Source organism: Vombatus ursinus, unplaced genomic scaffold, assembly GCF_900497805.2.
Source record: "Vombatus ursinus unplaced genomic scaffold, bare-nosed wombat genome assembly UNPS02014935.1, whole genome shotgun sequence".
Lineage (NCBI taxonomy): Eukaryota > Metazoa > Chordata > Mammalia > Diprotodontia > Vombatidae > Vombatus > Vombatus ursinus.
Genome location: NW_020954713.1, coordinates 7,493,967 through 7,506,465, shown reverse-complemented (window position 1 = coordinate 7,506,465; position 12,499 = coordinate 7,493,967). Strand labels below are relative to the sequence as shown.

The window sequence follows — 12,499 nt, the reverse complement described above, 5'->3', positions numbered from 1 at the left end:
GTATATATGTGTATGTGTGTGTATGCACACACACAAACACATACATCTCAAGGATCTGTTTATTGCTGGTGTTGGTGGTGGTGGTGGGATGAGACTTTGCTCCACCCACACAGATAGATCCCAGCCTTTCCAGGCTTTAATAAATGGTCTTTGTGAATTACTGTGACTGAAAAATTCATCTCCCTCCTGCCAATTTGGTGAAGCCCCTCTTTGATGTTAGTTAGACTGGACCTTGGATGATTGAGTCCAGTGTTAAGCTTACACCAAGAGAATCATTCTGTAGCACTTAAGTGGCCAAATTAGCTCTGTGAAAGGCATCTCCTCCCAGAAGAAAAATGGATATTTCTTCTGTCCTCCTAAATAGAGTCATGGTCATTCCCTCTCCCCCAACACTATTTTAAAAATTCTACCAATAGTGATTAATTTTTTTTTTTTTGCCTGGTAGTACCAAACAAATGAAAATGTGTCCAAGGCAAATGGTTTAGAAGCAATGAGAGCTGGTCATGTTGCTTTTGAGAGACCACAATTAGCTTTCCAGAGACTTCCAATTTGTGTTTCCTTAAAATGAAGAAAGCAAAGCACACCCAAAGCTTACAGGTTTCTTTTCTCCAGAATTTGGATGTGATATGAAAATAGAAGTAACATGATTTACAAAGAAATCTTAAGATGATGAGAAAGGCATGGATGCTTTTGAAGTGTGCATGGGGTGATACAGGAGCAACACACTGATTAGTTTTACTTACAACAAACACTGAGGGCTGGCCAGAGGAGCTAGTGAATGACATTGTTTCCTGCCACACAGGACCCTGAACTTGGGGACAACCTGAGCACTGAAGCTCCAGCTGATAGCTAGGGATCAGCAGTGGAAGGAAGGTGGCTGAGAGAGGGAGGCATAGTGAGAGGGATTTTACTCTGGGTCAGAAGAAGGAAGTGTGTATGCATGTATCTATATGGCCTTTTTCCACAGACCTGGCAACTCATTCGGGGAAGCTGAGTCTCCTGAGGGGAAGTCAGACAGATATAACGTTTATGGTGATACTGAAAGGTGCAAGAAGAATCAAGATGGAGGGAAGTGGGGAAAGAGAGAATAAAATGAACATATGTATGGGAAGTGGAAAAGTTCAAAATAAAAGGTGAAAGGAAAGAATTAGGACCCCGCCCCCCATCTTGGACATTCTACCTTGGGAAAATGAGAACAATCGCCCTCAGCACATTTCTTAAGGAGTTAGTGGGGCAAGTAGATACCTAAGCCTGGATGTCAAGGTTCTCTCTACTACAAACAAAAAAGAGCAAGAACAAGAAAGAAAAAGAGGAAAAATACAAGGCATGAAAACTCAATCTAGACACTCAAAACATTTCACCTAATTGATCGCACGAATCAAGTTACTGTTTCTTAGCACAGACCTCTTTTAGACTTTCGGGATCTGCGATGTACAGAGAGAGCGCTCTCTTTGAAACGATCACAGTTGACTTCAGGAAAGGGATGCATACAAATAAAAAAGAGGAGAAGATATGAAGCTGTTCAAAGACCTTCATTCTCATGGACTTAATGTCAAGGTGGGGGTAGCAAAAAGAATTATGCAAAATATATTCATATTTAAACCTTAGACACTGGGTTTGAGTTTCAACTTGAAATAATACGTCTAATTATAAACAACCCCAAAAAGGACAGTATGTCTCTTGGAATGGACTGTTATGCGTTTGGTTATACATATTCTTTAAATTTGAGAATTTGAGGGGGGATCCTTGAATCCTGAATTAAAATGTTTAACCTCATTTTAGAAGATTTAAAATATTAGATCTTAATAACATGAAACTGGGTTGTATCTCCATTTCTGTAGCTGTTTTAGAAGAAGCATATGAAGGTGGAGGATTTTCCTATTGCTTAAAAAAATGAATAAGGGATGTAAAAGAATTCTGCTGAAGACTCGCTGAAAATGGTTTCAACCAACGCTTAACCACTGGTTTAAGATCATTGGTTTGAGGTGATAGGTTAAGATAAATGAGTGAATGTCAAACACCTACCCCAATTAAAATGTAACTTATAGGTAAAAAAGGAACAAAACTACCACCACCACAACAAAAAAACTTTTAAATCTTTTGAATAAGCAGTGTTAACTTGAAAGATAAAATAACCCTTTGTCGTCATCCTTTCCCATTTGTTGTAGATAGGATAATGTTTAAAGAGTAAAAAAAAAAAGCATAATAAACAAGGAGTTATTTTATGCTTTCTAGCTGTGGGACTCTTAGGTACAGTCGAACAATATTGCAGCGTTGAGTTCTATCAAGCAGAGGGGTCTTCTGTGTTCAGGACCCTTTTGGTCCTTGAGATATCCAATAAGACCCCCTAAGTCTTGCCCTGACAAGTTGATCTTGCCCAAGGCACATTGGTGTTCCCATTTCCCAAAGAATTTGCAACAATTAAAGGACACAGAACAGAGCCCCTGTTGTGCTGGCCGCTGGCCTGGGATTCGGCTATAAAATTAGAGGAGGAAAAGCTGGACCAGCCAAGGCAACAGCCTCCAACCCCTGGGCTATGGGTTGCCCCTTACCTATTTTCTCCACGGGGGTATTCAGAGGGAGAAAGCCTTGTTTAAGGAGCTGGTCCATCATTTCTTCATCGTCAGCTTGGATTTCTGAGACCATGTTACAAGGTATAAGGCCGAGTCTGGCACAGGTTTCCCCACGGTAGAAGCCATCAGCATCTTTGTCTCCATAAACCTAAATGGTGTTCAAGAGTCATGCTGTTATATGTGGACACCTTCCTTCAGGGCAGGGACCGGTTGTTTTTGTTTTTTGTTTGTTTGTTTTTTTTTTTTGTCTTTGTATTCCTAGAACCTCACATGGTATGTTATTCCTAGGTTTAGGGAATAGACATTGATGAGATCACTAATATATTAAGTTGCTAAAATATATAAATAGTGGGATAGACCTCATAGTTCTATAAGTATTATCTCCCCTAGTAGACTGTCTCCCCCTCCTTAAAAACAAGGATGGTCTTACTTTTCTATTTTTATTCTCAGTATTTAGAACTGTGCTTTTCACAGTAAACACCTAATAAAGCCTTCATTCGTTTCATTCATAGGAGTGAATACTGGACCTCTTATTTTTTTTTGGTATTGGGAAATCCCATATGACAAAATTTCCTCTGCCAATACAAGCTGTCATCATCTTCTCTGCAATTTATGGCCCTAGAGGGTTGCCTATATTACTGAGAGGTTAATGATTTGCCCAGGGTAACACAGCCAGTATTTGTCAGAGGCTAGATTTGAACCCAGGTCTTCCTGAGGTTTGCTCTCTATTCACGTTCCTATAGCTGCCTCTTGCCTTGCGCATAGCAAGCACTTAATAAATACTAAATGGCTCGGATTGCAAGCTCTTTAAGAGAGGAGTTCTTAATTATGAACTTTAAAAAATATATTTTGATCATTGTATTTCTGGTCTTCTTTGTAATGCTACATATTTTGTTCTATACATTTAAAAACATCATTCAATGAAAGGATCCAGAGGCTTTGTGAGGTTACCAAAGTGGTCTATAATACAAAGAAAGGGCCAAGAACCCTGAGGCTAGCAGGGCCTGCCAAGCTGGATAAACTATGAGTATATCCCGGCAATAAACTGCATCTGCTCCCCGAGGAGAAGTATGAAGAGGTTAATCAGCCAGTAGGTTATCAGTGAGTGATTAATTCTTTGGCCATGAAAATTCTCAAAATGAATTTTGAAAAACACAAATAATGGCAGTCTTTAAATTATGCAAACTCTTATATTGCCTTGATATTGGCATTGTGAATCACTCATTTAATCTAGCTGCCAAATGTATTTAAAATTGGGAGCTGATTAATCATTGGGTTCAGTTAATGTTACAGCTATCAAGTTTCTTTTGGAAAGCACTAGGTTGACCACTTTTCCCATGGATGAAAAAGGAAAACTTCAGCAGGCATGAAGGGATAAAGAAGAGGGTAGTGGTGGTGGTGGTATTCCATCCCCTTGCACCTTAATGATCTGTCCTTCCTTAAATGGTAACTCTTCTTCTGCTCCATCAGGATTGGGAGACATCGTATGTGGATCGTAATCAAAGAGAGCGACAAATATTCGGACTGAAAGGTCCTCAGCGCCGGGGTCTGTTTCAGATTCCTCATACAGGTCTGGAGACAGTCGATCCCGGCTGCAGTAACCATCTAGAAGCATAATGTAAAGAAACATAGAACTTGGTGGTTCTTGTCAATTCCATCCCTTGGCTGAATTGAGAAATTCATCTCTGCTTTGGTAGGAAATTCGATTTCAAATCAAATTCCAGCTAGAAACCTTGTTGGACACTTTCTTTTGTTTGCCTTTTCTTGCATACAAAAATTAATTCAATTAAGAATGAAAGCATATTAAAATAAACCACCTTGAGTCAGAAGACATTCATTGGACTAGGTAGAAAAAATATGAAATGGTTATCATTCCTCTCTTTGATGTTAGCTGACATGCCATAGGAGGAAGGGGCAGTATGTTTTCCTTTGGGTGGATCCTTTTAGATCAGAAACTCTGGACAGGAGAAATCCATTTCCCAAACTGATGGCCTTGCCTTTTTTGTAATATGAAAGTCAAAACAGCATAGTTAATGTTTCATTTGGGTAACCAACATTTTCCCTAGTGCCATATTTGTTTTAGTGTACTTATGGGAGTATATGAGTGAGAGTCACACAGGACAGGTAGGCATTGGATGGATTGTAATTTACATGTCTGAGGGACAGTGCCCACATTGATGAGATCATAGAACCTTTGGAGCTTGGGATAATGAATATTAATGTTTTAAATAGCTAAGATATATAAGTAATTAGATAGGAATGGGGACTGGACCAATGATTTCAATGGTGTAGGAAACCCCTTCCCCCCAATTCATACAAGTAAGTACCTTCTCTGTAAATTGCTGTCTTTAGAGAGTTTTCTAGATTCTAGAGCACTGAGTCACATAAGGAAATGTCTTGCTCAGAGTCACACAGCCAGCGTGTATAAGAGGCAAGACTTGAACCCAAGTCTCCCTGGCTCTGAGGCTAGCTCCCTATTCACCATGCCACACGTAAATAAATAAGGGTTAATTCATTATTACTGAGCCAGTAGGTAATATTATTTGTCCTGGAAATAAATGGCAGTCTGTCGTGACTATTTGCCATCATCCTCAGTGTTTCAACTTTTCGAGCAAATACAAGTTGGATTTTTTTTTACTAGTTGCCTGTTTATTCTTTGGTTGGAAAACTGAAATAACATATGCATATGTATGCATATAGATACATATATATGGAATGACATTATATGTATAACTGTATAGCTACACATGCACAGTAGTGGGTTGATGGGAGATGACTGATGTATGGTAAATACTCTTCTTGTCCTAAGGTTCACAGCAGTGGGAGGAAGGCAAATGGGAAAATTCAGGAGTGAGGAGGTTGGAAGGACAGTCAAGTTTAGCACCAACACACACATGCACATATACACACAGAAGAAGGGAGAGGAGAAGACAAAGGCATGTAAGAGAAGTGAGGAAATGAGGATAGCACCCACAGGGCTTGTATTTTTTTTTTCCTAAAAGCAACAATCTTCTTTCAAGGGCTGAATGTTCATCTCCCTTCTAGGCATCCTTCAAGGGCCACTTTCTCCATGAAACCTTTCCTGGTCCCTTCTTCTCGCCTACTCCAACCAGATCTTCTTCTTTAGATTACTGTGTATTCCTTTCTGCCTCTATGGTTGTCTTCAGGGGCCATATAGTTGCCAAATATTAATGAATCATACTAGAAGGACAATCGCCAAATTCATTCAGTGAAAAAAAAAGTCATTTTCTCAATGAATTTGTGTACTCTGAATGCAGTGGGGATTTGAACACCTCTTCCATTTGGGTTCTTATAATTTTTTTCAGGTAAATAAACTTTTTCTAATGTATAATTATATATTTTATAATTTATATATAATGTATATATAATTTCTATGTGATGTATAATTACATATATAATATATAATTATATATAATATAATATGCAATTTTTTATAATTTATGATTTTTTTTCAGGCAAAACAAAATTTTAATGATTTGTTTCATAATTGCCCCCAGGTACGAAATAGGACTTTTAAACATTATTTTTTCATCCTGGCCTGTTATTTAATTGAGGCTGGGAATCTTCTGGTATAAAGACTTAAATCTAGTAACTTAAAATGTTTGTTTTCTCTGGATGTCACACTGCTATGTCTTGTAGGCATTGTATCCCCCAGCAAATTGGTAAGTTTCTGAAGGCTAGAAGTATGCTTTGTTTTTCGTTTGTTTTTAACTTTTAACTCTGTATCCCCAGCACCCAGCATAGTGCCTGGCACATAAAGAGCCAGTTAATAAATAACTGCTGATTGATTAATTTTGTTGCATTAATGAGTGGGTATGTAAGGTATGATTCTCCTGGATGGGAAAGTTCAGGGCTGGGCAAAAGATGCTTCTGTATATCTGTATTTAATGTTTTGCTAAAGAAATCCACATTAGGTCCATTGATAAACATTTATTTAGCACCTACTACATGCCAGGCCTTGTACTATGCTCAGGAGGTACTCTGCTGTGTGTTTATGAGCGTCAAACAGCTATGGCAGGAGACTAGATGATTTCACAGAGGTTCATGAAATGACGTGTTCCTAGCTTTAAAAAAAAAAACCATTATGAAAGTATTTTCTGGAGTGAGAAGTTTGAGACTTTTTTTTTCCATTTTCTCTTGGGGATTAGGCTGGACTGAGGGCCAGAAACTTACCTGCAATGATACCCCCTTGGCCTCCTTTCGGGCCCTGACATACAAGGTTGTCACAGACACGGAGTTTGATTAACACGCAGTTGGAAGATGCGTCTTTGTGATAAAGGAGGAAGAAGTTCTGGCATACCGTGTCTAAGGTCAGGGGTCATGGCACGATGCAGAGGCTGTATTCTGTGTCCACCCATGCCGCGACAATAAGCTTCTTCTTTTACAGAGGGAATATTTCCCTCACTACCTGACCGAGACCGACCGCCTTCACTGTTACTGTCCATTGTAATTTCTATGGAGAAAAAGGGAATGGTCTATTAAACAAAGCCTCCTTTGGCACGGGAGGACCATGGAGATGAAGGTCTCCTTTTTAAAAGGTCAGCCTTCACTGATTTCATCTGATTCAGGAATGGGGACAAGTTATAATAACTGAGGTTATGGGGTGTGAATCTTTGAAGAAGATTCTTACCCTGAATTTGATGTTTACTACTGCTTTGGAAAATTGACTAATATGACAAGCCCTTTGCTCTGATGAATAAAAAACTAAATTAATTTTAAAGAACTGAGGATTCTAAGAAAACTCTCCAAGCATAATTAATTGGGTACTTCCTGATGATTATCTTTCAACATCATGTCTAGAAACCCTTTCATGCTTGCAGGATCTCCTGGTGTTGATTTTTTTCATGACTATGGAACTGTTGTCATTTTAAATTGAAATGGAAAGAATATTAGATTTGGAAATAAGTCACTTCTCCTTGCTGAACTTCATTTTCCTTATCTGTAAAATGAAAGTGTTGGACTAATTGATCTCTTCCATCTCTAAAGTGATCTCCAAAGAGATTACATTATCATGAGAGTTCTCTCTACCAGCCCACATCAGCCTATCTATAACCTAAAGCCTTAGAGAGTTGTTTGAAGATCAGAGAGGCAAAGGGATTTGTCTGAGATCACCCAGCTAGTGTCAGAGGTGGGATATGAACTCAGGTCTTTCTGACAGCAAGTCCAGCACTCGCTCTATCCTCCATGCCAAACTACCTGGACACATCCTAGCTGGGAAATCATAAAAGGATCTTTCTTAATATCCAGGAATTCCTCGTTAACATTAAAAGGCATTTTTCTATGTGTGATCAGTCGGTATTAAATTAGCCTTTGGGAAGTGAGATCAGGCTTCTGTGAAATTAACATGTCTATTTTTGTGTTTTGGCTCACTTTCACCATATTTATTATGAAGAAAATGTGATATCAACAATTATAGGTGGCCTATTTTACTGGTTGAGCAGTTAGGTGACACCATAGTGCATAGAGTGCAGGAAGACTTATATTCCTGAGTTCAAATCTGACCTCAAACTTACTAGCTGGATGACCCTGGGCAAGTCCCTTAACCCTATTTGCCTCGGTTTCCTCATGTGTAAAATGAACTGGAGGAGGAAATGGCCAATCACTCCAGTATGTTTGCCAAGAAAACCCCAAATGGAGTCATGAAGAGTCAGACATGACTGAAATGACTAAACAACAATATTTAACTGGTAGAGTCCAATCATTTTCTTGGGTCCTCTGCCCAGCCCTCCCTTGCAAGGGATAAAATGGGCACATTTACTTCTGTTCTGTTTGAAAATGTCCCCAAATGATCATAAGATTGCCCTCATTTTGATGAGAGGAAAGCTTAGTGATTTTCCCATGGTCACACGGGTAATGGGCATCAGAGTTGGGATTTGAAACCAAGTCTTTTGACTCTAGACTCAGTGCTCTCTCCGAACACAGTAGCTCCTAATCATGTTGAAGTTATGTCTTATATTGAATCATTCCTTCCTTCCTCAATTCTTGGTCTCTTCCAGACTCACTGGAACTCTGGTATTGGACATGCTGATAGTGGACACCTGTGGAATTCCTAGCCGTCCAGTTCTTAAGCTGTATTCTTGACATGTTTTGGGGTTTGTTTCAAGGCCTACATTCAGAGGTAAACCACAAAATGGACTACTAGAAAGCTCTAGGCATCAGATACTCAATTTTTTAGAATTTATCAAGAGGTCTATTAAAAAAGGATGTGTGCCCAGCCATGAACTATTCTATTTAAGTGCTCATAATTGTTTACGTTTACAAGGTGCATACAAAAACTCCACATACATGACCTCATTTGATAGTTCTGGCTCCATTGGTTCATAGATCAGAGCTAAAAGGGAACTTTAAAGTCATTTACTCCAACTCCTTCATTTAACAGATGAGGAAACTGAGGCCTGAGGGGGGGAGGGAAAAGGTTAAATGACATTCCTGAGGTCACACAGGTAAGTAAATGGTAGAGCCAGGATTCAAATCCAGGCCCTCTTACTTAAAATCCAGCAATCTTTCTGCTACATCTTCTTTTCTTGTATTTTTCCTTGTGGTCAAAGGGAAACTTCTTGACCCAAGCCCTCTCAGGCAGCTGTTGGGCAAAACCCAACTGACACTTGGGACAGACATCCAGATGCATTCACATTCAATCAATGGAACTGCATGGGACTTTTGGCTTTGGAGTCAAGAGAACTAAGTTCTATGATGGTTCTGCCCTGACTCACTCTGGGATCTTGGGCAAAACCCAGTGCCTCAATCCATGGGACTCAATTTCCTTTTCTCTAAAATGAAGAACTCTAAGGTCTCTCTTGGTTCTAAAGTTCATTGACTTTATGGCTCTAAATTCTGGAAGTTTTAGTTGAGCAGACTTTATATTCTTAGTCTTAGGTCGCTAGAATTTATTCCCACTATATCCATAAAGACCATACAGACTGCATGAATCTATTGAATAACCCAGCTAGCAATAATTCCTGGGAACAAGGCATGATTTTGTCCTTCTCCTAACAGCTTGATTAGAGGGAAACTCAGAAAACAAATTCAGTAGAGGTTCTTGAGAAGAAATGAAAGGAGTCAATCATGGTTACCAAGTCCTATCGATTTTACCTTCACAACATCTTCTGTATGTTCCTTTTTTTCTTCTGACTCTCCTACCCCCTTGATATAAAGCCTCATCACCTCTAGCCTGGACTATTTCCATAGCCTGATGGTTGGTCCTTCCTGCCTCAGGTCTCTTCCCATTATGGACACTCTTCACTTGACTGCCAAATTGGTCTTCCTAAAGCATAGGAAGTCAGGAAGATTTACTTATCTATCACCCCGAGGCCAACCCCAGTCCCCATTCACTACACTTTGGTGGCTCCTGTCACCTCCAGTATCAAATATAATGTCTTATATTTGACTTTAAAGCCTTCATAACCTGCTCCTTCATACCTTTCCTGTCTTCTTACACCATCCTCCTTTCCATACACTATGTGATTCGGTTATACCAGCCTCCTTCCTGTTTCTTTAGCAATATGCTCCAACTCCCAACTGCATTTTTGCTGGCCATCTCCCATGGAATGCTCTTCCTCCTCATCTCTGGCTACCCTGACTTCCTTCAGGGCCCAGTCAAAATCTCATTTTCTACAAGTAGCCTTCATGATTACCCCTAATATTTTTATTTTTAAAATTTTTTTGATTACCCCTAATATTAGTTCCTTCTCTCTAAGATTACCCTCAATTTATCCTCTGTAAATCTCATTTGTGGGCAGCCAGGTGGCTTAGTGGATAGAGCAGCAGGCCTGGAGGCAGGAAGACTCATCTTCCCGAGTTCAAATCTGGCCTCAGACAGTTACTAGCTATGTGACCCTGGGTAAGTTACTTACCCCTGCTTGACTCAGTTTCCTCATCTGTAAAAAATAAGCTGTAGAAGGAAATGGCAAACCACTCCAGTATCTTTGCCAAGAAAACCCCAAATGGGGTCATGAAGAGTTGGACACAACTGAAAAATGGCTGAACAACAACAACAACAATATCTTTTTTGTACATAGTTGTTTACATGTTGTTTCTCCCATTAGCCTTTGAGCCCCTTGAGAGCAGGGACCGTGTTTTACCTTTCTTTGTATCTCTAGCACTAAGCTCAGTGCTTGACACCCAGTTGTTGTCTTAAATTAACTTGGCATGTTAGGGTCAACCCTCATTTGACTCTGAGATCTCCTCACCTTATCATCTTAAATCTCTCCTTTTTCCAGCCAGTCTCCTAGATAAAGCTTTCTACTTTCCTTGTTTCCATTTCTTTAGCTACTTCTTAATCCTTTGCAGCTTAGTTTCTGACTTTCTCACTTAACTGAAACTGATCTCTCTAAAGTTATCAATATTCTCTTAATTGCCCATTCTGCTGCCTTTTTTTGTACTCATCTTTCTTGATGTCTTAGCAGCATTTGACCCTGTTGACTCATCTCTTTTCCTGGATACTCTCTCCTCTCTGATTTTTCATGATACTGCTCCCTCTTAGGTCTCTTCCTACCTATCTGTGTTGTCATTGCTGGGTCATCATCTACTCAACTCTAGGTGTATCTTCTGTCTCTGTTCAGCCTTTCTTTTCTTCTCTTTCCACATTCTCTCTTAGTCTCTTTCTTGGTGACCTCATCAGCAACTGTGGGTTTAATTATCATCTCTTTGCAGATAATGCTAAGATCTATATAAAATCTATATATCTAGCCCAGTTTTTCTCCTGAGCTCCAAATCTTCATTACCAACTGCCTATTAGATATTTTCTACTGCATGTCCTGTAGGTATCTCTAACCTAATACATTCAAACTGAACTCATTATCTTTTTCTTCCAAACCCACCCTTTGCCTAGACTTTCTTACTAGTAGCCAAGGTTTGCAAACCAGGAGTCATCTTCTAATCCTCACCCGCCCTCACCCCAACACATCAGATCAATTGTCAACTCATTAAATTTATCTCTGAAATATCACTCACATTTCTCCCCTTCTCTACTCCTATGGTCACTATCTTAATTCAAGCCTTCATCTCCTCTACCTTGGGTGTGTTATTGCAACAATCTCCTAATTGCTCTATCTACTTTATTTTTCCCCTCATTGATTCATTTTTCACACTGTTGCCAAAACAATCCTCCTAAATGATAGGTCTGACCCATATAATTCTCTTGGTCAATCAACTCCAGTGATTCCCTATTTTCTTTAGGATCAAATACAAACTCCTCTGTTGGGCATTTAACACCCTTCAAAAGTTGGCCTCATCCTACCTTCCCAGCCTTATTATTACTTCCCTTTATGTATTAAGTTGTCTAGACAAATTTGCCTTCATGCTGTTCTTCACACATTGCACTCCATTGCCCATCTCTGAGCCTTTGCACTGGCTGTGCCCCATTCACAGAGGCTGTACCCAATTCCCACTCATTTCCACCAAGTAGAATCCTCAGTTTCCTTCCAAGCTCAGCTCGTGTTACCTTCTGCATGAGGGCTTTCAAAATCTCCCTGGTTGCTGGTGGCTTTTTGCCAAAATTAATTCATATTTATTTTGTACATATCTTGAATGTGTAGGGTGGTCTGAAAGTCTTAGTAGAGTCTTAATCTTTTATAGCTTAAGACTTTTGAGATAGCCCATATTTGTAGATGTATGCAGTTTCTCTCCCAGTAGAATATAAGCTCCTTGAGGCCAGAGACTGTTATTTTTGTCTTTCTATGCTCAGCACACAGTGCCTAGAACATATTTGGCACTTAATAAATGCTTGTTGATTGGTTGATTAAATGAATAGGTTAACTTACCTGCCAGATTGTCTGCCTAGATGTCTTCCTTTCTCTCTCTTCATCCCTCTTTCCCTTTCTTCCTCTTTCCTTCCTAATTGACATCCTCCTTTCTTTCCTTCCTTTTTCTTTTTTCTTCCATCTTTCTCACATTCTCTCTTTCCT

At 39.5% G+C, this 12,499-nt stretch overlaps 1 protein-coding gene across 1 annotated transcript in view; it reads right to left on the bottom strand.

Moving 5' to 3' along the window:
* RIMBP2 (RIMS binding protein 2) overlaps nucleotides 1-12,499 on the bottom strand; it is a 509,773-nt gene that overhangs the window by 10,666 nt on the left and 486,608 nt on the right. The window contains 4 exon segments of the mRNA XM_027844231.1: nucleotides 1,405-1,470; nucleotides 2,553-2,721; nucleotides 3,994-4,178; nucleotides 6,895-7,047. Coding sequence (XP_027700032.1) covers nucleotides 1,405-1,470; nucleotides 2,553-2,721; nucleotides 3,994-4,178; nucleotides 6,895-7,047 — 573 coding nt within the window.